The 26,916-nt window shown below is 42.2% G+C and overlaps 1 protein-coding gene across 2 annotated transcripts in view; it reads left to right on the top strand.

The window, feature by feature from the left end:
• The first annotated feature begins 21,356 nt into the window (after nt 1-21,356).
• The window catches only part of gnpat (glyceronephosphate O-acyltransferase), a 33,787-nt gene continuing 28,227 nt past the window's right edge, over nt 21,357-26,916 (top strand). For both annotated transcript variants that reach the window (XR_013792168.1, XM_079527044.1), the window contains exons 1-5: nt 21,357-21,536; nt 22,761-22,952; nt 24,033-24,209; nt 24,823-24,952; nt 25,323-25,450. Coding sequence is in view for 1 of the 2 variants with exons in the window: in XM_079527044.1 (XP_079383170.1) it covers nt 21,513-21,536; nt 22,761-22,952; nt 24,033-24,209; nt 24,823-24,952; nt 25,323-25,450 (651 nt within the window). In the remaining variant the exon portion in view is untranslated. The remainder of the gene's footprint in view (nt 21,537-22,760; nt 22,953-24,032; nt 24,210-24,822; nt 24,953-25,322; nt 25,451-26,916) is intronic.

Raw genomic sequence — 26,916 nt, 5'->3', positions numbered from 1 at the left:
CAAAAAAAGCAGTTTTCTATGCATTTCAGGGGTACTGTGGGGTTTTTTGAACCCCCAATGTTTTTATTGGCTGTGCCCAAAAAAAAGCAGTTTTCTATGCATTTCAGGGGTACTGTGGGGTTTTTTGAACCCCCAATTTTTTTATTGGCTGTGCCAAAAAAAAGCAGTTTTCTATGCATTTCAGGGGTTTTGACCTTTGACCTTTCTAGTGTTTTGACCTTTGACCGTTCTAGCGATTTGACCTTTGACCTTTTGACCTTTGACCTTTTGACCTTTGACCTTTTGACCTTTCTAGCGTTTTGGCCAAAAAAAAACAGTTTTCTATGCATTTCAGGGGTACTGTGGGGTTTTTTGAACCCCCAATTTTTTATTGGCTGTGCCAAAAAAAAGCAGTTTTCTATGCATTTCAGGGGTACTGTGGGGTTTTTTGAACCCCCAATTTTTTTATTGGCTGTGCCAAAAAAAACCAGTTTTCTATGCATTTCAGGGGTACTGTGGGGTTTTTTGAACCCCCAATTTTTTTATTGGCTGTGCAAAAAAAAGCAGTTTTCTATGCATTTCAGGGGTTTTGACCTTTGACCTTTCTAGTGTTTTGACCTTTGACCTTTCTAGCGTTTTGACCTTTTGACGTTTTGATTTTTGACCTTTCTAGCGATTTGACCTTTGACCTTTTGACCTTTGACCTTTTGACCTTTGACCTTTTGACCTTTGACCTTTCTAGCGTTTTGGCCCAAAAAAAAGCAGTTTTCTATGCATTTCAGGGGTACTGTGGGGTTTTTTGAACCCCCAATTTTTTATTGGCTGTGCCAAAAAAAAGCAGTTTTCTATGCATTTCAGGGGTTTTGACCTTTGACCTTTCTAGTGTTTTGACCTTTGACCTTTCTAGCGTTTTGACCTTTGACGTTTTGATTTTTGACCTTTCTAGCGATTTGACCTTTGACCTTTTGACCTTTGACCTTTTGACCTTTGACCTTTGACCTTTTGACCTTTGACCTTTTGACCTTTGACCTTTCTAGCGTTTTGGCCAAAAAAAAGCAGTTTTCTATGCATTTCAGGGGTACTGTGGGGTTTTTTGAACCCCCAATTTTTGTATTGGCTGTGCCAAAAAAAAGCAGTTTTCTATGCATTTCAGGGGTACTGTGGGGTTTTTTGAACCCCCAATTTTTTTATTGGCTGTGCCAAAAAAAAATCAGTTTTCTATGCATTTCAGGGGTACTGTGGGGTTTTTTGAACCCCCAATTTTTTTATTGGCTGTGCCAAAAAAAGCAGTTTTCTATGCATTTCAGGGGTTTTGACCTTTGACCTTTCTAGTGTTTTGACCTTTGACCTTTCTAGCGTTTTGACCTTTGACGTTTTGATTTTTGACCTTTCTAGCGATTTGACCTTTGACCTTTTGACCTTTGACATTTGACCTTTTGACCTTTGACCTTTTGACCTTTGACCTTTCTAGCGTTTTGGCCCAAAAAAAGCAGTTTTCTATGCATTTCAGGGGTACTGTGGGGTTTTTTGAACCCCCAATTTCTTTATTGGCTGTGCCAAAAAAAAGCAGTTTTCTATGCATTTCAGGGGTACTGTGGGGTTTTTTGAACCCCCAATTTTTGTATTGGCTGTGCCAAAAAAAAGCAGTTTTCTATGCATTTCAGGGGTACTGTGGGGTTTTTTGAACCCCCAATTTTTTTATTGGCTGTGCCAAAAAAAGCAGTTTTCTATGCATTTCAGGGGTACTGTGGGGTTTTTTGAACCCCCAATTTTTTTATTGGCTGTGCCAAAAAAAGCAGTTTTCTATGCATTTCAGGGGTACTGTGGGGTTTTTTGAACCCCCAATATTTTTTATTGGCTGTGCCAAAAAAAAGCAGTTTTCTATGCATTTCAGGGGTACTGTGGGGTTTTTTGAACCCCCAATTTTTTTATTGGCTGTGCCAAAAAAAAGCAGTTTTCTATGCATTTCAGGGGTACTGTGGGGTTTTTTGAATCCCCAATTCTTTTATTGGCTGTGCCAAAAAAAAGCAGTTTTCTATGCATTTCAGGGGTACTGTGGGTTTTTTTGAACCCCCAATTTTTTTATTGGCTGTGCCAAAAAAAACAACAGTTTTCTATGCATTTCAGGGGTACTGTGGGGTTTTTTGAACCCCCAATTTTTTTATTGGCTGTGCCAAAAAAAAGCAGTTTTCTATGCATTTCAGGGGTACTGTGGGGTTTTTTGAACCCCCAATTTTTTTATTGGCTGTGCCAAAAAAAAGCAGTTTTCTATGCATTTCAGGGGTACTGTGGGGTTTTTTGAACCCCCAATTTTTTTATTGGCTGTGCCAAAAAAATGCAGTTTTCTATGCATTTCAGGGGTATTGTGGGGTTTTTTGAACCCCCAATTTTTGTATTGGCTGTGCCAAAAAAAAGCAGTTTTCTATGCATTTCAGGGGTTTTGACCTTTGACCTTTCTAGTGTTTTGACCTTTGACCTTTCTAGCGTTTTGACCTTTGACGTTTTGATTTTTGACCTTTCTAGCGATTTGACCTTTGACCTTTTGACCTTTGACCTTTTTACCTTTGACCTTTGACCTTTTGACCTTTGACCTTTTGACCTTTGACCTTTCTAGCGTTTTGGCATTTCAGCAGTTTTCTATGCATTTCAGGGGTACTGTGGGGTTTTTTGAACCCCCAATTTTTGTATTGGCTGTGCCAAAAAAAAGCAGTTTTCTATGCATTTCAGGGGTACTGTGGGGTTTTTTGAACCCCCAATTTTTTTATTGGCTGTGCCAAAAAAAAGCAGTTTTCTATGCATTTCAGGGGTACTGTGGGGTTTTTTGAACCCCCAATTTTTTTATTGGCTGTGCCAAAAAAAAGCAGTTTTCTATGCATTTCAGGGGTACTGTGGGGTTTTTTGAACCCCCAATTCTTTTATTGGCTGTGCCAAAAAAAGCAGTTTTCTATGCATTTCAGGGGTACTGTGGGGTTTTTTGAACCCCCAATATTTTTTATTGGCTGTGCCAAAAAAAAGCAGTTTTCTATGCATTTCAGGGGTACTGTGGGGTTTTTTGAACCCCCAATTTTTTTATTGGCTGTGCCAAAAAAAAGCAGTTTTCTATGCATTTCAGGGGTACTGTGGGGTTTTTTGAATCCCCAATTCTTTTATTGGCTGTGCCAAAAAAAAACAGTTTTCTATGCATTTCAGGGGTACTGTGGGTTTTTTTGAACCCCCAATTTTTTTATTGGCTGTGCCAAAAAAAACAACAGTTTTCTATGCATTTCAGGGGTACTGTGGGGTTTTTTGAACCCCCAATTTTTTTATTGGCTGTGCCAAAAAAAAGCAGTTTTCTATGCATTTCAGGGGTACTGTGGGGTTTTTTGAACCCCCAATTTTTTTATTGGCTGTGCCAAAAAAAAGCAGTTTTCTATGCATTTCAGGGGTACTGTGGGGTTTTTTGAACCCCCAATTTTTTTATTGGCTGTGCCAAAAAAATGCAGTTTTCTATGCATTTCAGGGGTATTGTGGGGTTTTTTGAACCCCCAATTTTTGTATTGGCTGTGCCAAAAAAAAGCAGTTTTCTATGCATTTCAGGGGTTTTGACCTTTGACCTTTCTAGTGTTTTGACCTTTGACCTTTCTAGCGTTTTGACCTTTGACGTTTTGATTTTTGACCTTTCTAGCGATTTGACCTTTGACCTTTTGACCTTTGACCTTTTTACCTTTGACCTTTGACCTTTTGACCTTTGACCTTTTGACCTTTGACCTTTCTAGCGTTTTGGCATTTCAGCAGTTTTCTATGCATTTCAGGGGTACTGTGGGGTTTTTTGAACCCCCAATTTTTGTATTGGCTGTGCCAAAAAAAAGCAGTTTTCTATGCATTTCAGGGGTACTGTGGGGTTTTTTGAACCCCCAATTTTTTTATTGGCTGTGCCAAAAAAAAGCAGTTTTCTATGCATTTCAGGGGTACTGTGGGGTTTTTTGAACCCCCAATTTTTTTATTGGCTGTGCCAAAAAAAAGCAGTTTTCTATGCATTTCAGGGGTACTGTGGGGTTTTTTGAACCCCCAATTTTTTTATTGGCTGTGCCAAAAAAAAGCAGTTTTCTATGCATTTCAGGGGTACTGTGGGGTTTTTTGAACCCCCAATTTTTTTATTGGCTGTGCCAAAAAAAAGCAGTTTTCTATGCATTTCAGGGGTACTGTGGGGTTTTTTGAACCCCCAATTTTTTTATTGGCTGTGCCAAAAAAAAGCAGTTTTCTATGCATTTCAGGGGTACTGTGGGGGTTTTTTTTTCAGGGGTACTGTGGGATTTTTTTATTGGCAGTGCCAAAAAAAAGCAGTTTTCTATGCATTTCAGGGGTACTGTGGGGTTTTTTGAACCCCCAATTTTTTTATTGGCTGTGCCAAAAAAAGCAGTTTTCTATGCATTTCAGGGGTTTTGACCTTTGACCTTTCTAGTGTTTTGACCTTTGACCTTTCTAGCGTTTTGACCTTTGACGTTTTGATTTTTGACCTTTCTAGCGATTTGACCTTTGACCTTTGACCTTTTGACCTTTGACCTTTGACCTTTTGACCTTTGACCTTTCTAGCGTTTTGGCCAAAAAAAAGCAGTTTTCTATGCATTTCAGGGGTACTGTGGGGTTCAGGGGTACTGTGGGGTTTATTGAACCCTCAATTTTTTTATTGGCTGTGCCAAAAAAAAGCAGTTTTCTATGCATTTCAGGGGTACTGTGGGGTTTTTTGAACCCCCAATTTTTTTATTGGCTGTGCCAAAAAAAAGCAGTTTTCTATGCATTTCAGGGGTACTGTGGGGTTTTTTGAACCCCCAATTTTTTTATTGGCTGTGCCAAAAAAAAGCAGTTTTCTATGCATTTCAGGGGTACTGTGGGGTTTTTTGAACCCCCAATTTTTTTATTGGCTGTGCCAAAAAAAAGCAGTTTTCTATGCATTTCAGGGGTACTGTGGGGTTTTTTGAACCCCCAATTTTTTTATTGGCTGTGCCAAAAAAATGCAGTTTTCTATGCATTTCAGGGGTATTGTGGGGTTTTTTGAACCCCCAATTTTTGTATTGGCTGTGCCAAAAAAAAGCAGTTTTCTATGCATTTCAGGGGTACTGTGGGGTTTTTTGAACCCCCAATTTTTTTATTGGCTGTGCCAAAAAAAGCAGTTTTCTATGCATTTCAGGGGTTTTGACCTTTGACCTTTCTAGTGTTTTGACCTTTGACCTTTCTAGCGTTTTGACCTTTGACGTTTTGATTTTTGACCTTTCTAGCGATTTGACCTTTGACCTTTTGACCTTTGACCTTTTGACCTTTGACCTTTTGACCTTTGACCTTTTGACCTTTGACCTTTCTAGCGTTTTGGCCAAAAAAAAGCAGTTTTCTATGCATTTCAGGGGTACTGTGGGGTTTTTTGAACCCCCAATTTTTTTATTGGCTGTGCCAAAAAAAAGCAGTTTTCTATGCATTTCAGGGGTACTGTGGGGTTTTTTGAACCCCCAATTTTTTTATTGGCTGTGCCAAAAAAAGCAGTTTTCTATGCATTTCAGGGGTTTTGACCTTTGACCTTTCTAGTGTTTTGACCTTTGACCTTTCTAGCGTTTTGACCTTTGACGTTTTGATTTTTGACCTTTCTAGCGATTTGACCTTTGACCTTTTGACCTTTGACCTTTTGACCTTTGACCTTTTGACCTTTGACCTTTTGACCTTTGACCTTTCTAGCGTTTTGGCCAAAAAAAAGCAGTTTTCTATGCATTTCAGGGGTACTGTGGGGTTTTTTGAACCCCCAATTTTTTTATTGGCTGTGCCAAAAAAAAGCAGTTTTCTATGCATTTCAGGGGTACTGTGGGGTTTTTTGAACCCCCAATTTTTTTATTGGCTGTGCCAAAAAAAAGCAGTTTTCTATGCATTTCAGGGGTACTGTGGGGTTTTTTGAACCCCCAATTTTTTTATTGGCTGTGCCAAAAAAAAAGCAGTTTTCTATGCATTTCAGGGGTACTGTGGGGTTTTTTGAACCCCCAATTTTTTTATTGGCTGTGCCAAAAAAAAGCAGTTTTCTATGCATTTCAGGGGTACTGTGGGGTTTTTTGAACCCCCAATTTTTTTATTGGCTGTGCCAAAAAAAAGCAGTTTTTTATGCATTTCAGGGGTACTGTGGGGTTTTTTGAACCCCCAATTTTTTTATTGGCTGTGCCAAAAAAAGCAGTTTTCTATGCATTTCAGGGGTTTTGACCTTTGACCTTTCTAGTGTTTTGACCTTTGACCTTTCTAGCGTTTTGACCTTTGACGTTCTGATTTTTGACCTTTGAACTTTTGACCTTTGACCTTTTGACCTTTGACCTTTTGACCTTTGCCCTTTTGACCTTTTGACCTTTGACCTTTCTAGCGTTTTGGCCAAAAAAAAGCAGTTTTCTATGCATTTCAGGGGTACTGTGGGGTTTTTTGAACCCCCAATTTTTTTTATTGGCTGTGCAAAAAAAAGCAGTTTTCTATGCATTTCAGGGGTTTTGACCTTTGACCTTTCTAGTGTTTTGACCTTTGACCTTTCTAGCGTTTTGACCTTTTGACGTTTTGATTTTTGACCTTTCTAGCGATTTGACCTTTGACCTTTTGACCTTTGACCTTTTGACCTTTGACCTTTTGACCTTTGACCTTTCTAGCGTTTTGGCCCAAAAAAAAGCAGTTTTCTATGCATTTCAGGGGTACTGTGGGGTTTTTTGAACCCCCAATTTTTTATTGGCTGTGCCAAAAAAAAACAGTTTTCTATGCATTTCAGGGGTTTTGACCTTTGACCTTTCTAGTGTTTTGACCTTTGACCTTTCTAGCGTTTTGACCTTTGACGTTTTGATTTTTGACCTTTCTAGCGATTTGACCTTTGACCTTTTGACCTTTGACCTTTTGACCTTTGACCTTTGACCTTTTGACCTTTGACCTTTTGACCTTTGACCTTTCTAGCGTTTTGGCCAAAAAAAAGCAGTTTTCTATGCATTTCAGGGGTACTGTGGGGTTTTTTGAACCCCCAATTTTTGTATTGGCTGTGCAAAAAAAAAGCAGTTTTCTATGCATTTCAGGGGTACTGTGGGGTTTTTTGAACCCCCAATTTTTTTATTGGCTGTGCCAAAAAAAAGCAGTTTTCTATGCATTTCAGGGGTACTGTGGGGTTTTTTGAACCCCCAATTTTTTTATTGGCTGTGCCAAAAAAAAGCAGTTTTCTATGCATTTCAGGGGTACTGTGGGGTTTTTTGAACCCCCAATTTTTTTATTGGCTGTGCCAAAAAAAATCAGTTTTCTATGCATTTCAGGGGTACTGTGGGGTTTTTTGAACCCCCAATTTTTTTATTGGCTGTGCCAAAAAAAGCAGTTTTCTATGCATTTCAGGGGTTTTGACCTTTGACCTTTCTAGTGTTTTGACCTTTGACCTTTCTAGCGTTTTGACCTTTGACGTTTTGATTTTTGACCTTTCTAGCGATTTGACCTTTGACCTTTTGACCTTTGACCTTTGACCTTTTGACCTTTGACCTTTTGACCTTTGACCTTTCTAGCGTTTTGGCCAAAAAAAAGCAGTTTTCTATGCATTTCAGGGGTACTGTGGGGTTTTTTGAACCCCCAATTTCTTTATTGGCTGTGCCAAAAAAAAGCAGTTTTCTATGCATTTCAGGGGTACTGTGGGGTTTTTTGAACCCCCAATTTTTGTATTGGCTGTGCCAAAAAAAAGCAGTTTTCTATGCATTTCAGGGGTACTGTGGGGTTTTTTGAACCCCCAATTTTTTTATTGGCTGTGCCAAAAAAAGCAGTTTTCTATGCATTTCAGGGGTACTGTGGGGTTTTTTGAACCCCCAATTTTTTTATTGGCTGTGCCAAAAAAAAGCAGTTTTCTATGCATTTCAGGGGTACTGTGGGGTTTTTTGAATCCCCAATTCTTTTATTGGCTGTGCCAAAAAAAAGCAGTTTTCTATGCATTTCAGGGGTACTGTGGGTTTTTTTGAACCCCCAATTTTTTTATTGGCTGTGCCAAAAAAAACAACAGTTTTCTATGCATTTCAGGGGTACTGTGGGGTTTTTTGAACCCCCAATTTTTTTATTGGCTGTGCCAAAAAAAAGCAGTTTTCTATGCATTTCAGGGGTACTGTGGGGTTTTTTGAACCCCCAATTTTTTTATTGGCTGTGCCAAAAAAAAGCAGTTTTCTATGCATTTCAGGGGTACTGTGGGGTTTTTTGAACCCCCAATTTTTTTATTGGCTGTGCCAAAAAAATGCAGTTTTCTATGCATTTCAGGGGTATTGTGGGGTTTTTTGAACCCACAATTTTTGTATTGGCTGTGCCAAAAAAAAGCAGTTTTCTATGCATTTCAGGGGTTTTGACCTTTGACCTTTCTAGTGTTTTGACCTTTGACCTTTCTAGCGTTTTGACCTTTGACGTTTTGATTTTTGACCTTTCTAGCGATTTGACCTTTGACCTTTTGACCTTTGACCTTTTTACCTTTGACCTTTGACCTTTTGACCTTTGACCTTTCTAGCGTTTTGGCATTTCAGCAGTTTTCTATGCATTTCAGGGGTACTGTGGGGTTTTTTGAACCCCCAATTTTTGTATTGGCTGTGCCAAAAAAAAGCAGTTTTCTATGCATTTCAGGGGTACTGTGGGGTTTTTTGAACCCCCAATTTTTTTATTGGCTGTGCCAAAAAAAAGCAGTTTTCTATGCATTTCAGGGGTACTGTGGGGTATTTTGAACCCCCAATTTTTTTATTGGCTGTGCCAAAAAAAAGCAGTTTTCTATGCATTTCAGGGGTACTGTGGGGTTTTTTGAACCCCCAATTTTTTTATTGGCTGTGCCAAAAAAAAGCAGTTTTCTATGCATTTCAGGGGTACTGTGGGGTTTTTTGAACCCCCAATTTTTTTATTGGCTGTGCCAAAAAAAAGCAGTTTTCTATGCATTTCAGGGGTACTGTGGGGTTTTTTGAACCCCCAATTTTTTTATTGGCTGTGCCAAAAAAAAGCAGTTTTCTATGCATTTCAGGGGTACTGTGGGGGGTTTTTTTTCAGGGGTACTGTGGGATTTTTTTATTGGCAGTGCCAAAAAAAAGCAGTTTTCTATGCATTTCAGGGGTACTGTGGGGTTTTTTGAACCCCCAATTTTTTTATTGGCTGTGCCAAAAAAAGCAGTTTTCTATGCATTTCAGGGGTTTTGACCTTTGACCTTTCTAGTGTTTTGACCTTTGACCTTTCTAGCGTTTTGACCTTTGACGTTTTGATTTTTGACCTTTCTAGCGATTTGACCTTTGACCTTTTGACCTTTGACCTTTTGACCTTTGACCTTTGACCTTTTGACCTTTGACCTTTCTAGCGTTTTGGCCAAAAAAAAGCAGTTTTCTATGCATTTCAGGGGTACTGTGGGGTTCAGGGGTACTGTGGGGTTTATTGAACCCTCAATTTTTTTATTGGCTGTGCCAAAAAAAAGCAGTTTTCTATGCATTTCAGGGGTATTGTGGGGTTTTTTGAACCCCCAATTTTTTTATTGGCTGTGCCAAAAAAAAGCAGTTTTCTATGAATTTCAGGGGTACTGTGGGGTTTTTTGAACCCCCAATTTTTTTATTGGCTGTGCCAAAAAAAAGCAGTTTTCTATGCATTTCAGGGGTACTGTGGGGTTTTTTGAACCCCCAATTTTTTTATTGGCTGTGCCAAAAAAAAGCAGTTTTCTATGCATTTCAGGGGTACTGTGGGGTTTTTTGAACCCCCAATTTTTTTATTGGCTGTGCCAAAAAAAAGCAGTTTTCTATGCATTTCAGGGGTACTGTGGGGTTTTTTTTTTCAGGGGTACTGTGGGATTTTTTTATTGGCAGTGCCAAAAAAAAGCAGTTTTCTATGCATTTCAGGGGTACTGTGGGGTTTTTTGAACCCCCAATTTTTTTATTGGCTGTGCCAAAAAAAGCAGTTTTCTATGCATTTCAGGGGTTTTGACCTTTGACCTTTCTAGTGTTTTGACCTTTGACCTTTCTAGCGTTTTGACCTTTGACGTTTTGATTTTTGACCTTTCTAGCGATTTGACCTTTGACCTTTTGACCTTTGACCTTTTGACCTTTGACCTTTGACCTTTTGACCTTTGACCTTTCTAGCGTTTTGGCCAAAAAAAAGCAGTTTTCTATGCATTTCAGGGGTACTGTGGGGTTCAGGGGTACTGTGGGGTTTATTGAGCCCTCAATTTTTTTATTGGCTGTGCCAAAAAAAAGCAGTTTTCTATGCATTTCAGGGGTACTGTGGGGTTTTTTGAACCCCCAATTTTTTTATTGGCTGTGCCAAAAAAAAGCAGTTTTCTATGCATTTCAGGGGTACTGTGGGGTTTTTTGAACCCCCAATTTTTGTATTGGCTGTGCCAAAAAAAAGCAGTTTTCTATGCATTTCAGGGGTACTGTGGGGTTTTTTGAACCCCCAATTTTTTTATTGGCTGTGCCAAAAAAAAGGAGTTTTCTATGCATTTCAGGGGTACTGTGGGGTTTTTTGAACCCCCAATTTTTGTATTGGCTGTGCCAAAAAAAGCAGTTTTCTATGCATTTCAGGGGTACTGTGGGGTTTTTTGAACCCCCAATTTTTTTTATTGGCTGTGCCAAAAAAAAGCAGTTTTCTATGCATTTCAGGGGTACTGTGGGGTTTTTTGAACCCCCAATTTTTTTATTGGCTGTGCCAAAAAAAGCAGTTTTCTATGCATTTCAGGGGTACTGTGGGGTTTTTTGAACCCCCAATTTTTTTATTGGCTGTGCCAAAAAAAAGCAGTTTTCTATGCATTTCAGGGGTACTGTGGGGTTTTTTGAACCCCCAATTATTTTATTGGCTGTGCCAAAAAAAAGCAGTTTTCTATGCATTTCAGGGGTACTGTGGGGGTTTTTGAACCCCCAATTTTTTTTTTTGGCCATGCCAAAAAAAAGCAGTTTTCTATGCATTTCAGGGGTACTGTGGGGTTTTTTGAACCCCCAATTTTTGTATTGGCTGTGCCAAAAAAAGCAGTTTTCTATGCATTTCAGGGGTACTGTGGGGTTTTTTGAACCCCCAATTTTTTTATTGGCTGTGCCAAAAAAAAAGCAGTTTTCTATGCATTTCAGGGGTACTGTGGGGTTTTTTGAACCCCCAATTTTTTTTTTTGGCTGTGCAAAAAAAAAGCAGTTTTCTATGCATTTCAGGGGTACTGTGGGGTTTTTTGAACCCCCAATTTTTTTATTGGCTGTGCAAAAAAAAAGCAGTTTTCTATGCAATTCAGGGGTACTGTGGGGTTTTTTGAACCCCCAATTTTTTTATTGGCTGTGCCAAAAAAAAGCAGTTTTCTATGCATTTCAGGGGTACTGTGGGGGTTTTTGAACCCCCAATTTTTTTATTGGCTGTGCCAAAAAAAGCAGTTTTCTATGCATTTCAGGGGTACTGTGGGGTTTTTTGAACCCCCAATTTTTGTATTGGCTGTGCCAAAAAAAGCAGTTTTCTATGCATTTCAGGGGTACTGTGGGGTTTTTTGAACCCCCAATTTTTGTATTGGCTGTGCCAAAAAAAGCAGTTTTCTATGCATTTCAGGGGTACTGTGGGGTTTTTTGAACCCCCAATTATTTTATTGGCTGTGCCAAAAAAAAGCAGTTTTCTATGCATTTCAGGGGTACTGTGGGGTTTTTTGAACCCCCAAATTTTTTATTGGCTGTGCCAAAAAAAAGCAGTTTTCTATGCATTTCAGGGGTACTGTGGGGTTTTTTGAACCCCCAATTTTTTTATTGGCTGTGCCAAAAAAAAGCAGTTTTCTATGCATTTCAGGGGTACTGTGGGGGTTTTTGAACCCCCAATTTTTTTTTTGGCTATGCCAAAAAAAGGAGTTTTCTATGCATTTCAGGGGTACTGTGGGGTTTTTTGAACCCCCAATTTTTGTATTGGCTGTGCCAAAAAAAGCAGTTTTCTATGCATTTCAGGGGTACTGTGGGGTTTTTTGAACCCCCAATTTTTTTATTGGCTGTGCCAAAAAAAAAGCAGTTTTCTATGCATTTAAGGGGTACTGTGGGGTTTTTTGAACCCCCAATTTTTTTTTTGGCTGTGCAAAAAAAAAGCAGTTTTCTATGCATTTCAGGGGTACTGTGGGTTTTTTTTAACCCCCAATTTTTTTATTGGCTGTGCCAAAAAAAAGCAGTTTTCTATGCATTTCAGGGGTACTGTGGGGTTTTTTGAACCCCCAATTTTTTTTTTGGCTGTGCCAAAAAAAGCAGTTTTCTATGCATTTCAGGGGTTTTGACCTTTGACCTTTCTAGTGTTTTGACCTTTGACCTTTCTAGCGATGAAAAAAGCGCATCGTGGCATTTTGACCTTTCTAGCGATTTGACCTTTGACCTTTTGACCTTTGACCTTTTGACCTTTGACCTTTCTAGCGTTTTGACCTTTGACGTTTTGATTTCTGACCTTTCTAGCGATTTGACCTTTGACCTTTTGACCTTTGACCTTTTGACCTTTGACCTTTTGACCTTTGACCTTTCTAGCGTTTTGGCCAAAAATAACCCTAACCCTAACGCTAGAAAGGTCAAAAATCGCTAGAAAGGTCAAAACGCCACGATGCGCTTTTTTCATCGCTAGGAAGGTCAAAACGCTAGAAAGGTCAAAAATCGCTAGAAAGGTCAAAAGGTCAAAAGGTCAAAGGTCAAAACGCTAGAAAGGTCAAAAATCGCTAGAAAGGTCAAAACGCCACGATGCGCTTTTTTCATCGCTAGAAAGGTCAAAACGCTAGAAAGGTCAAAAATCGCTAGAAAGGTCAAAAGGTCAAAAGGTAAAAAGGTCAAAACGCTAGAAAGGTCAAAAATCGCTAGAAAGGTCAAAACGCCACGATGCGCTTTTTTCATCGCTAGAAAGGTCAAAACGCTAGAAAGGTCAAAAATCGCTAGAAAGGTCAAAAGGTCAAAAGGTCATAAGGTCAAAGGTCAAAACGCTAGAAAGGTCAAAAATCGCTAGAAAGGTCAAAACGCCACGATGCGCTTTTTTCATCGCTAGAAAGGTCAAAACTCGACGATGCGCTTTTTTCATCGCTAGAAAGGTCAAAACGCCACGATGCGCTTTTTTCATCGCTAGAAAGGTCAAAACGCCACGATGCGCTTTTGTCATCGCTAGAAATGCCAAAACGCCACGATGCGCTTTTTTCATCGCTAGAAATGCCAAAACGCGACGATGCGCTTTTTTCATCGCTAGAAATGCCAAAACGCGACGATGCGCTTTTTTCATCGCTAGAAATGCCAAAACGCGACGATGCGCTTTTTTCTTTTCTTTTTTAATTGAATTTTTATTCCACATCTTTGCAGTGACACATTGTATAATACATACATAGGTACATGGTACATATATATATTTACAGTTGGTGCGTTTCATGGTAGTCATTGCATGTTTGTGGATTTTTATCTTTTTATCTTTTAAAAGAAAACCCCACCAGTATTACCCCTACTCCCAAGTACCCCCCCCCCCCCCCCCCTCCCACCCATAGAAAGAAGAGTAGCCGATAGAGGGAAAAAGAGAAGAAGAATTAGAAAAAAAATAAAAAAAAATAAAAAGAGAGAGAAAGACAGGGTGAAAACAGCATGTTGACTCAGCCTCAGATGGCATAATGCTCCTTGTGAATTGTGACAATGATAGAACAAAGTATGCACCCTCGGGTGAATTATACACTTATCTAGTCCAATGAGATAGCTTGAAGTGAATCAAAGTGAGAGATGAGAGGCTGCCAATGTTTATAAAAGTTTTCAACAGAGCCGCGGACAGCAAATTTAATCTTTTCTAGTTTCAGAAATGACATTAGGTCCCGTAACCAGGATGTGTTTGAGGGAGGTAGATGGTTTTTCCATAGCAGTAGTATACGGCGGCGAGCGATTAAATAAGGCAAATGAGACTATATTTTTTTGTCTATTGTTCAGTCTGGCTCCCTCTTCAGGGACACCGAAAATAGCAATGCAAGGTGACGGATCCACAATCATTCCTAGAATTTCAGAGATAACACTAAAGAAATTTCTCCAGTAGTCCACCAGGCTTGGGCATGACCAGAACATATGAGTCAGATCTGCTGGTGCCTGAGAGCATCTGTCGCAGGTGTCGGAAAGATCTGGATATATTCTCGATAGTCTGGCTTTGCTATAATGTATCCTGTGAAGTACTTAAAATTGTATGAGACCAAGTCTCGCACAGGAAGAGGTTGAGTTAATTGTGCTTAGCGCAGTATCCCAAAATGTATCTGACAGAGTGGTACCCAATTCGGTTTCCCACCCCGCTTTAATCTTGTGCAAAGCAGGGGGGGGTGTCTACCAGTAGAAGGTTATATAAAAAAGAAATCTGGCCTTTTGGCAGTTGAGTAACTGGTAGAATGTGGTCAATACCTGAAGCTGGTGGGATCTTTGGGAATAGTACAGTATTGCGGTTAGCAAAGTAGCGAATTTGAAAGTATCTGAATAAGTCAGAGTGTTGGAGATTAAATGCAGAGCGTAGTTGGGTGAAACTGGCAAACGTGCCGTCTATATAGAGGTCTCCTAGGCAAAATAGTCCTTGTCTAGACCAGATGGAGAATCTTCCATCAATTTTGCCCGGTTGAAATTGATGGTTGTTACATACTGGTGTAGCTAAGGGCATAGAATTCCAACCAAACTGTTGTCTAATTTGTTGCCAAATATTTAAGGTGGATATAACAAAAGGATTAGAAGAGTGCTGCCTCGGTTTAAGTGGAAGACTGCTACATGTTAAAGCTTTCAACGATGAAGAGTGACATGATTTAGATTCTAATCGAAGCCAACATTACATTACATTACATTACAGTCATTTAGCAGACGCTTTTATCCAAAGCGACTTACAATAAGTGTATTCAACATAGGTAGGGAACAAAAACTACTAATCACCAGAAGTCTTTAGTGCATTTTCTGCAAAAACAAGCAACCAAGAGTATACCTAGCGCTAAGGTAAAAGTGCAATATATCAGCTACCTATTTCCTTAAACAGATGAGACAAAATAGCTAAATCAAATGAGCATGAGCTAAAACAATTAAGTGTATCGACTAAACAAGATCCAATAAACAATACAACAATAGAAAACAAGCGTTCGTACAACTAGTTAACAACAAGTAGGTCAGGCAGAGAGGAAGGGTAGTGTTTCCTGAAGAGGTGGGTTTTCAACCTGCGGCGAAATATGGGCAGTGACTCTGCTGTCCTAACATCAGTGGGAAGTTCATTCCACCACTGTGGAGCCAGAACAGAAAAGAGTCGTGACCGTGTGGATCGGCCAGAAGGACCCTTGAGTGACGAGGCAATCAGTCGCCCCGAGGTGGCAGACCGAAGTGGTCGGGCAGGGGTGTAGGCATCGACCATAGCCCGGAGGTAGGAAGGAGCTGTTCCTTTCACTGCCCTATAGGCTAACACCAGGGTTTTGAACTGGATGCGAGCCGCTACGGGGAGCCAGTGTAGAGAACGGAGAAGGATGGTTGTGTGGGAGAACTTGGGGCGGTTGAACACCAGACGAGCCGCAGCTTTCTGAACAAGCTCCAGAGGTCTGATGGCAGATGCCGGAGCACCAGCAAGGAGGGAGTTGCAGTAGTCCAGGCGGGAGATGACGAGAGCCTGGATGAGCACCTGGGCTGCCTTCTCCGTGAGGAAGGGGCGAATCCTCCTGATGTTGTAGAGGAGGAATCTGCAGGACCTTGTCACTGATGCGATGTTTGCCGAGAACGTCAGTTGATCGTCTAGGGTCACACCCAGATTCTTCGCAGTCCGAGTTGAGGTCACCACAGCATTATCAATGGTGATGGCCATGTCTCGGTGCGGACAGCCCTTCCCCGGGAGGAACATCAGCTCGGTCTTGTCCAGGTTGAGCTTCAGGTGGTTTGTCGACATCCACTCCGAGATGTCAGCCAGACAAGCAGCAATGCGTGCCTCCACTTGGGTATCAGAGGGGGGGAATGAGAGGATCAGCTGGGTGTCATCGGCATAGCAGTGGTAGGAAAAGCCATGGGAGTGGATGACAGCACCCAGAGATGTAGTGTAGAGAGAGAAAAGAAGAGGACCCAGAACCGAGCCTTGGGGAACCCCAGTTGTGAGCCTGTGTGGTTCTGACACAGACCCTCTCAGCATCACCTGGTAGGAGCGACCCGTCAGGTAGGATGCAAACAGGGAGAGTGCAGAGCCTGAGACACCCATCCCCTCGAGGGTGGAGAGGAGGATCTGATGGTTCACCGTGTCGAACGCTGCAGACAGGTCCAGGAGTATCAGGACGGAGGAGAGAGAGTTCGCTCTAGCGGCATGGAGCGACTCCGTCACTGCCAGCAGGGCAGTCTCTGTCGAGTGACCCACTTTGAACCCAGACTGGTTGGAGTCCAGCAGGTTGTTCTGGTGGAGATAGGAGGACAGTTGTTTAAAGACAGCACGTTCGAGAGTTTTAGATAGGAAGGATAGAAGGGAAACCGGTCTGTAGTTCTTGATCTCAGAGGGGTCAAGTGTCGGTTTCTTCAGGAGGGGGGTGACTCTGGCAGTCTTGAAAGTAGAGGGAAAGTAGCCAGATGTCAGAGAGGTGTTAATAAGGTGGGTTAAGAAGGGAAGAAGTTCAGGTGCAATAGACTGCAACAGAGTGGATGGGACCGGGTCCAGAGAGCATGAGGTGGGGCGACTAGAGGTAACAAGGAGAAGGACCTCGTTAGGGGAGAGGGGAGAGAAGTGGGATAGAGAGGGGATGGGGGGGAAGAGGAGTAGATGAAGGTAGAGAGGGGGGGGTGGCAGGCAGACGGGTGTGGGTAGTGCGCAGGGCACCAGCCGGGGGAGGAGGGAAGGAGGATCGGATATCGTTCACCTTCTTGTCAAAGAAGTTGGCGAAATCGTCAGGGAGGAGGGACGAGGAGGGAGGAGGGGGTGGTGGTTGTAGGAGAGAGGAGAAAGTTTCAAAGAGTTTTTTAGGGTTGGAAGCAGAAGCCAACTATCCTCTATATCTGAATCCAGAGTGAAATCTTGTACATATTTGCTGCCCAATAGTAGAACTGAAAATTAGGTAAACCAAGTCCACCATTCGATCGCTCCCTTTGAAGTAGAGGTTTACATATTGATGTATCTGGAAATCACAATTCACATTAATATAGATAAAGAACCATGTTTTAAACTAAAGTGGATCTTTGTCTCTCAGGGCCTGAGAGAGTGACATGACGTGTTTAGACAGGATGTATGGGCAGCTGCAGGAGGGACCCTAAAGATCTGGCTTGCTGATAGTAAACGGCCAGGCCTGCAGGATACCTACTGTTCTGTGCTTGCTTCCTGGTGACCAACACCTTATTTAGACATGTTTGACCATTTGGTACAGGGGGGTTGGGACCACCTTTGCATTTCCTTTGTGTATAAGGTCTACTGAAAATGTTTGTAACAGTTAGTCAGTGGCTCACACGCCGTGAGGCGGGTGGGCCAGGCCCATGGCTGGGAATGATGTCTTGTACTCTCTGAAAATAAATGGAACTCCGGAGCAACTTTCATCTGCCTGTCTCTGCTTTGACTTCATCCTCCGTCCTGAGTGTTTTTTAGTCTAAGTATCTAAAGGTCTGATTATGCTCTATGGGGAGAGGAAAAGCACTCTCTCCTTTGTAGAACAGATTCTTCAAAGTGGTGCCGAGCTCGGTCGTGTTGATGCATTTTTGCGTCAGGCGAGAGGGCCAGTGGACAATTGACAATTCAGTCTAATGGATATTTCGGTCGGCAATTTTTTGAACGGAGGAGAACGACGACGGCGCTATGCGCACTGCAGTCGAACCAGCGAGACGATGGCGACGGCCTGCCCGGCGCGGTGGGGGGGGTTTCATTCATCACCACCACGACGGAGGCGGCCTGCACGGAGGAGCGGCGATGGGCGACGGCTTGATGCTCTCGGCGATCGTGACCAGAGGGCGATGGACAGCGGCTGGACGGCGGGGAGAGGGGTGCTACGGAGCACAGCGTGCCCCGGCCCGAGGGCGTTCATCGGCGGTCAGCGGTCCAAGGGAGGCGATGGCCACTTCATTGGCTCTTCTCGGCGCGTCTCGACTCGACAGGCGGCGAGGCGTCGTGGCTTCGTTCCATTCAGCGGCTCCGTCGACAGAGCTGATCTACAAGCTCGCAACGCGGCACATCGCAAGTTTTTGCCTCGCAGAGGCCTACAGGCTCCTGTGATGACGCTGATTCACTTTCTCGTTTTTTAGTCATGTTGTATTGTCATGACTGAAAGGGAGGAGGTGATAAAGTGAATTCAGATCAGAATTCAGAATGAAAGTTTCCGGACGGGACAAAGGGCAACTCTCGACAACAGAGCGGCCTACGCCATGCGGTGCATAAGTGTACTGCATCACAAACCTCGTTTGGCCCGTGTGCGCTGACTGATGACGAAGGTGAGACAAAAGGAGAAGAAACGTTACAGAAGATTTTATTATATCAGATGGATATCGTTCCATCTGATTCCAAATGTATGTTTACGTTTGTCTAGTTCAACATAGTAATGGGCATGTATGTTGATTTTATGTGTCAGTATTTAATTAGGGAAGTTGACTTAATGGGGATGATATGCCCAAGGGAGATTTGGATCTGAATAGAAATATTAACCGGAGTAAAATTAGTTAGATGTTTCTTTGTCAGGCGAAAGACAGCGCTCCTGTCGTACGCATAAGTGTTAATCGTCCTAATTGTGCATAACGTTCTTATTTTTGTTCGAATAAATTTGTGAATGGGAAAAGTCAACGAAAGTATTTCTGCTATGACATGTGGGGAAAACTCTAAAGTTATATAAATTACTCTAGGATTTTAACGTTAGTAGGTAATAGTAGCATGCACGAGATCTGGAAAAACATACAGCTCTTTTAAATGGGAAGGGGGTAGGGTTTATGGTCGCCGGTGGTAACAGTGCTGTTATTTGTACGAGCCTTGGGGAATCTAGAGTGTTGAAATAATTATAGATGATTTCTGCATGTCCTAAAAAGATGAGTTAACTAAACAAAAATGAATCATTTTATGGATGACTATGGTAAAATTTATCCTTAACATTAACTGATGCTAAGAGCATCAGATGTAAAGTTTGAAGAACCGTAACACACTTTGTATTCAATAATTGGGTGCTTTGGAGTGAAGCAAAAGGGGTTGGATTCAGCGACGGTGTATTGTGTTTAAGTGTCAGATAAATGTTTACGGGTTATCATTTATGTCAATGATCATGTTTTGAGTTATGTAAAGGTTAAAAGTGTTGATTACAGTACAGAGAAGTTGTTAGTGTGTAAGAGAGATTCTTACTGTGGTTTTCGGGCTGGAATGTATTTTTTACTATTTACTTACTTACTTATTTTTATTCATTGCATTTCCTATGTAATGTTTTAGCCTGAAATTAAATTGAACACAGAAGGGAGTTCTATAAGCACACCGATGATAATACTGTAATGGAATGAGAACACTGGTAACGAGTTATGTGATTTGAATGCCTGGAAGTTTGTAAGCCATTTTTAATTCTACTGTAATTGTTTGATTTCTTTGTGTCATCTTGATGTTCCAGTCAGTGCCAAAGGGAGGACGAGGGTCAATAATTGTGTTTCCATATTCGTTTTTATGAGGCATGGTTGCCTCAAAGGGAGGTCTGATGTATCTGGAAATCACAATTCACATTAATATAGATAAAGAACCATGTTTTAAACTAAAGTGGATCTTTGTCTCTCAGGGCCTGAGAGAGTGACATGACGTGTTTAGACAGGATGTATGGGCAGCTGCAGGAGGGACCCTAAAGATCTGGCTTGCTGATAGTAAACGGCCAGGCCTGCAGGATACCTACTGTTCTGTGCTTGCTTCCTGGTGACCAACACCTTATTTAGACATGTTTGACCATTTGGTACAGGGGGGTTGGGACCACCTTTGCATTTCCTTTGTGTATAAGGTCTACTGAAAATGTTTGTAACAGTTAGTCAGTGGCTCACACGCCGTGAGGCGGGTGGGCCAGGCCCATGGCTGGGAATGATGTCTTGTACTCTCTGAAAATAAATGGAACTCCGGAGCAACTTTCATCTGCCTGTCTCTGCTTTGACTTCATCCTCCGTCCTGAGTGTTTTTTAGTCTAAGTATCTAAAGGTCTGATTATGCTCTATGGGGAGAGGAAAAGCACTCTCTCCTTTGTAGAACAGATTCTTCAATATTCTTGGGGTTTTTCCATTCCAAATAAAATTCATAATGAGTGAGTCCAGTTTGCGAAAAAACTGATGCGCTTTAAAAAAAAACGCGCATCCATACTATAGTATGGACCATACTATAGTCCATACTATAGTATGGACCATACTATAGTATGGTCCATACTATAGTATCATGTATACTATAGTATCATTCATACTATAGTATGGACCATACTATAGTATGGACCATACTATAGCATCGTCGCGTTTTGGCATTTCTAGCGATGAAAAACGCGCATTGTCGCGTTTTGGCATTTCTAGCGATGAAAAACGGCTTGAATTTTTGACATGGAAATGTGTAATGAAATGAAATGAAATGAAATCTATATTTACCCAGGGTATCTGGGCTAAGCTCAAGAACTTGTTTCCAGCCAGGCCCTGCTCATAGAACACATTTCATCGTAGTGGTTGATGCCTTGTTCAAGGGCATTTCAGCGGTGGTAATTTTAACGTGTCGGACGGCTGATTCGAACTGGGAACCTTCCGGTATCTAGACCGCGCCGCTATCCGTTCGGCCACCGCTGCCGAGAATCAATGGTTTAAACGACATTAGGAAACAAGTCTAAATAAGCAACTATTAAACTTTAGGAATAAGCCCCAAAAAAACCGCAACCCGCAACTACCAGGGAGCTCAACAAACCATGTGCAACCCAGATTCGGCACAAACAAGGGACTAAATGAATTTCGCTCCTATGCCACAAAAATGTGGAACGCCCTACCAACAGTCATTAAGACATGCGAATCCCTTGACTCCTTCAAAACCGCTCTCAAAGGTCACCTACGGACGGCTGCAATTCGAAACTGGCCCCCGTAAAATCTGAAAAAAGGGGTGGGGGACCCCTTTTTCCCCTCACTGTATATGTTTTTTCCCTTTTTACCTCCTTTATGATGATTTCCTGTTTTTGGCTGTATAGAATATAGAAGTGTATATGTGTACATCTCTAAATGTTATGATGATTGAACAAGGTGGACCCTCTTGTAAATGCTGTAATGCTTTATGGGGTCGTCAGTTAACAGTTTTTGTGTTGAGTTGTGCTTGAAATGTACTGTAATTCTGCAAACTGATAATAAATACTTCAATCAGTCAATCAGTCAAATCAATCAATCAATCAATAAAAAAAAACAATATTTACAAGCTACTTTAGAGAAAAATGAACCCAAAGTCGCTTATAATAAACGAACATGGCAACACTGCCACCATATCTTGACAAACGCGGAAGTGTTGCTGGGCGTTGACACCGCCCATGTGAATGAACTCACTGAGCTTTTAATGTTTTAATGTGTGTGACAAGAAAAGACATATCTCCTCTTTTAGCGGTTTTGACATCCCTGCGAAACAACCTGTACGGTTTTATAAAGTCGTGTTGAAGGAGAATGGCGTCGAAATCTCTTTACTCGGTATGTATGTTGTAATGTATGCATTGATTGATGGTAAACAGCAGTAGCGCAGTCAGTCAAACACAAAGTAATGCCCTTGCTTTAATGCAATGCGTCAGTTGTGTTTGTGTGTTAAATGTAGCGCTGCACAGAGTCTGGCTTTAAAGTTTGTCAGTTCTGATTTAATTTCAAAAGACAGACCGACTACTACAATGATCCCTACAGACAGTAGATTATAGGACAGCGGTTCCCAAACCTTTTCATGTCAAGGACCCCCAAATTGACACTAATTAGCCCCACGGACCCCCAATTGAAAAGATATGCCAGGGACCCTCCATGAGAGAAGACGTTTAGGCTCTAGCAGTGATTCTCAACCTGTTTCAAGGACCCCCCAGTTTGACATGCATTAGTCTACTGACACCCATTTAATGGCATTTCTATCTCTGGGACCCCCAATTTATATTGTAAAATCAATGTTATTTAAACTCAGAGTGTACAAATGGAACCAAATGGACCCATTAGGGTCCATTTGGTTCCATTTGTACACACTCAGAGTTACAGACTCATAAGGGTCTATTTGGTTCCAAACTATCATTTAGCTGGGGACCCCCTGGAACTCCCTCAAGTACCCCAGGGGGTCCCCGGACCCCACCTTGGGGAAACACTGGACTAGGGACACTATTGCTTGAAGTTCATGGTACATTATTATTGCTTTATTTTTGGAAATCGTAATCAAGAGAAATAATTACTGTCGGAGCCTAAATACAATTTATTTATCTTTTATTTAGTTTTGTTCGTTTGTATTTATTACTGTGCATAATCTAGTTTTGTAGCACAGCTAGGGTAAAACCACATTGTTATGTTTGATTAATTATATCATAAATGAGAAAAAGAGATACAATAGCTTCTATATTAATACATTTAGGCCTGACCTCGAAATGTAAACAAAAATCTTCTAAATCCTCCAGTTTTCTGAAATAAATATTTTCACGATTTTTCAAAAATCGCAGACCTACAAGCTCGTAGCGCGCCACTCGGTGGCGCGCTATGAGCTTGTAGATCTGCTATTTTTCACTGCTATTTTTCACTTTCTGCTAAAGTATAACATGATGCTAACACCAAAAGGGTTTCCCGCCCAAAATGGGTTAATACATTGTATAATTGTAATCCACCCATCATTTTCAACTTTAATTTTATATGTTTCTTTTTTGTGTGTGTGTTTTTTTTGTCTTTCTCATTTGACAGCATAGGGACCCTGTGCTGAGGAAAAGAGATGACTTTGAGGATATGTTGGAGGAGAGGAGGAGGTCCAGTGACCTGCGCTATGCCCTCAGATGCTACACGCCTCTCTTATACAAAGGACTGACCCCCTGTCAGCCCAGCATGCTGAAGAACATGGTGCTCCAGTCTGACCACTTGCACTATGTCATCAATCAGGTACTAGTATATCAGATGGGACGACTAACTAGATATTATTTTTTAACTCTAACTAAAAAAAAAAACATTGCATGGATGCACCTGGGACGTATTCCTCAGTGATGTATCCTGAGGTCAACGGGGTTTCGGGTCTTCCAACATCATACCCCTCACTCAGGCGACCCAGCCGGGGTGATCAAGTCCAGACTTACGTCCCGGCAGTAGCCACCCTCAATCAGTCCCACTAGGGCAAAACCAGGGCCACACAATCCGTTGGAACTACTCCAGAACTACTCTGCCAGGGCTGGGAGGTATACACTTCTGGCACATGGAGGGACTAGGCTCTGTGGGGTTGTCTCCTGTCCGGGCCCCTCCTACGTCTCACCAGGTCCACTCCTGCTCTCACCAGGAGTGGTGTGATAATATATTGATTATTTAGACTGATGACAAACTATAATTTTTGAGGGGTGCCAGCCCCTCCTATATACAGGTTTAATCAGCGGCGTCGACTCCGGGAGTGCTTGGTGGTTGAATGGAGTTGTGAACCCCTGCTCTCTTTTCATTTTTTTTTGTCTGAACAAACATTCAAAATGCCATCGACAATGAACAGAGATTTTACGTCATATGTGTCTGAGCAAATCGGCATATGTGTGTCAGTGGGAACCCTTAATTGGCAGATAAGGGACCGCCAGTCTTGATGATGATGTACGATGATTAGAGCGCCCCTCACTTCACACAGTGTGTGTGTTGTTGTTTTTTGGGCGGTTTATGTGATTTAAGCCCTAACCACACCAAAGGTTCACCATGCAACTCCTTGGGTCCAAACGGTTGCAAGGAGTTAACGCTAAAACCGTCTTGACCCTTTGGTGTGGTTTGGGGCCATTTAATTCCATGCGTTGAATCACTAGGGTCAACGTGGGTCAACGTGCAACAGGACATATCACACTGCAGGGACAACGCTAAAACCGCCTCGACCCTTTGGTGTGGTTAGGGCTTAAGTCATCCATACACTTTCCCTGTGTGTGTGACTCTCATTGCCGTACCACAGGTGTCTATAAACTTCCCCTGTGTGTGTGTGTGACTCTCATTGCCGTACCACAGGTGTCTAAGGAAACGGGCACGGCTGCCGATGTGATCCAGGAGCAGGCGTCGTCCATCTTGGACGAGATGGCTCACAGCCAGCAGCTCAGCACCGTGCGCTTCTTCGCCTTCGCTCTCAGCAAGGCCTTCAAGTCACTGTTCAGGAGCGTGTGTGTCAACGAAGAGGGCATTCAGAGAGTGAGTATGTGTTACTACTACCTATGAATACCGGAGAACTCGCCAGTTTACCAAGTCGCCACGGCGAAAAGTCTTCATCAATGTCTTCATCGTTATGCTAACATGCTGTCAAACCCACAGATGTTAGTTCATTTCCAAAGTGATCAAATTATTTTGTGCAATTAAATGGTCAGCTAGATGATGATAAAAAGGTGAGTATGTGAATACCAATGATAATATGCCTACCATTTCAGGATATGTTTACTAATTAATTACATTGTTTCCGTACTTTGGTGTTTAAACTTTTAGCATTCCTACTTTCTCTAGTGTTAACTCTAAACAACTATCCTCGTAGTCTATCCTCGTAGTCCTCGTACTATTTTTGAAAAATCGAAGAACCACTGACATAGAAACATAGCTTTTCAGAAAACTGTCAGGATGTAGAAGACATTTTTAGAATCTGATCTCAGGTCAAAATGGGTTGTATATGTGTGTTGTCAGCTCCAGCAGGCCATCCAGGACCATCCCTTTATACTGTGTGTGTGTGTGTGTGTGTGTGTGTGTGTGTGTGTGTGTGTGTGTGTGTGTGTGTGTGTGTGTGTGTGTGTGTGTGTGTGTGCGTGTGTGTTGTCAGCTCCAGCAGGCCATCCAGGACCATCCTGTGGTGCTGCTGCCTAGTCACCGTAGTTACATGGACTTCCTGCTCATGTCCTACATCCTGTACACCTACGACCTCACCCTGCCGGTCATCGCCGCGGGAATGGGTAAGCAGGCTGTGTATTTCAATATTTGGAGTATTTGGGGTATTTTGAGTATTCCTGCTATACACACTATTGTATAAATGCCATTTTTCCCAACGTTTTTCAAATATCTCTGCCTTGGTCCGCAGATTACGAGTCATTTCGTCCATGAGATATATTTCTTCAATAATTTCCATCCAGTGTTCCTCTCTAGGAGGGTCTGCTTTCAACCATCTCCTCGTGATGGCTTTTTTTAAGCTGCTATTAACAATTTTCTGAACAGGTATAAGTCCTCATGTCCTATTATGCCCTCTGATGTCAGTCCGGGATCAGCATTTTTAATCATCACATTCATAAAATGAATATTGAATATGAATTCACAACATCTGTGCAGATTTCATGGGGATGAAGATTGTGGGCGAGATGCTGCGCATGTCTGGAGCGTTCTTCCTCCGGCGGTCGTTTGGTGGAGACAAGCTGTACTGGGCTGCCTTCTCCGAGTACGTCAAGACCATGCTCAGGGTAAGGGCGGCAGGCTGGCAGGAAATGGTTCTGTTTCCTAAATACCTGACACATTTTGGGTCACGGACCTGTTTTATGGGTTAAGTAAGTATGTTTTATTTCTTTCCATTAAGAGCACATGTACATACAAACATACATAGATCATTTAAAACCACTATTACTAGTGGCACCAAAAAGGTGACAGAAGACATCTATAGAACTATAATGTGATGGCTTATCTATTTATGAGAGAGAACCTGAAATGCAAGTTGCCCAGACAAACACAGAAACACCTAAGGTTGCTTTCACAGTTCACACCAGTGGCGACAAAGCAATATCAGTATTGCTTTATCAGTATCATTATGATGGGCAGGGCATGACATGCCACAAAAAAAAGAAGTTGAGCTGTCTTCAACTTGTTTCAGTGCTCCTGGCAGTGATGCAGTGAAGTGTCAACCAATGATATGTTTTACCCTTCTCTCTCTCCCCACAATTCCTGTGCCGTTGGGTTCTGTATCAAGGACTGTCTAAGAAGGACGAGACGCGAAGACAACATGGCGTCGTACGGGCGACGCCATGTTGCTCCATGGAAGGAAAGAAACATGCGCAATGGGCTATATGCAGCCAACACTTCCGCGTTCAGCTTCCTTGGTCTCAACTGCGCATGTTTCTTTCCTTCCATGGAGCACTATAAGCAACATGGCGTCGCCCGTACGGTCTTCGCGTCTCGTCCTCTTTAGACAGTCCTTGTTCTGTATGAGGAAGTGAAACTCATTCTCGCAGCTAACCAGTTCCTTGTGCTATTTAACTCTATACCCTTTTCATTTACGCAGTCGGTGTGGCTTGAGCAACACTTCACCAGAAACTCTGCAGCAATGCGGCTGGTCTGTTGCTTGGTTGTCGTGTGACTTTTATAACTGCCAGTGACTGTGAATGCAGCGTCAGTGTATCATTCCAAAGAAAGAGATGAGCCTGTAATGGTGCAACATAGCAAAATGTGTGGGTAGAGCCCCAATTTGTTTGGCCAAAATCCCCGGCAATATTGTTCTGTTGGCATTCACTCTCCTTTTGAGCTTCAAGTGCTGGCAGTCACAGGTGTGTGCCAGCCACAGGTTGCCCAGGTGCCAGTCACAGGTGTGTGACTGGCACCACGGCATTGCGTCTTGCAACTTTGTTTGTGTTTGTGTATGCTCCAAGCAGCAACACCAGCCCATTCCCAAACGTAGGACCAAGTGCCGTGAGACTGGTGAAGTCAAAAGAAGAGACTAACAACCCAAGAAGACTGTAGGTTGTCTTCCAGAAATGTACAGGCACCAAAGATAGATGTCAAAGCTGCAGGACCCATGCTCACTGCTCAGGTGCCAGTGCTGGCAGGTCGCTCAAAACAAGAGTGATTACCAACAGAATATTGGGGGATTCTGGCAAAGCTTTACCCAACATGTTTAGCCAGGACTGAAGGGCTCAAACGCAGCTTCTATCCGGGGACT

The sequence above is a fragment of the Electrona antarctica genome, assembly GCF_951216825.1.
Source record: "Electrona antarctica genome assembly, chromosome: 17".
In the NCBI taxonomy this organism is placed as follows: Eukaryota; Metazoa; Chordata; class Actinopteri; order Myctophiformes; family Myctophidae; genus Electrona; species Electrona antarctica.
Note: the sequence above shows the minus strand (reverse complement) of the source record. Positions and strands in the feature narration are given on the sequence as shown.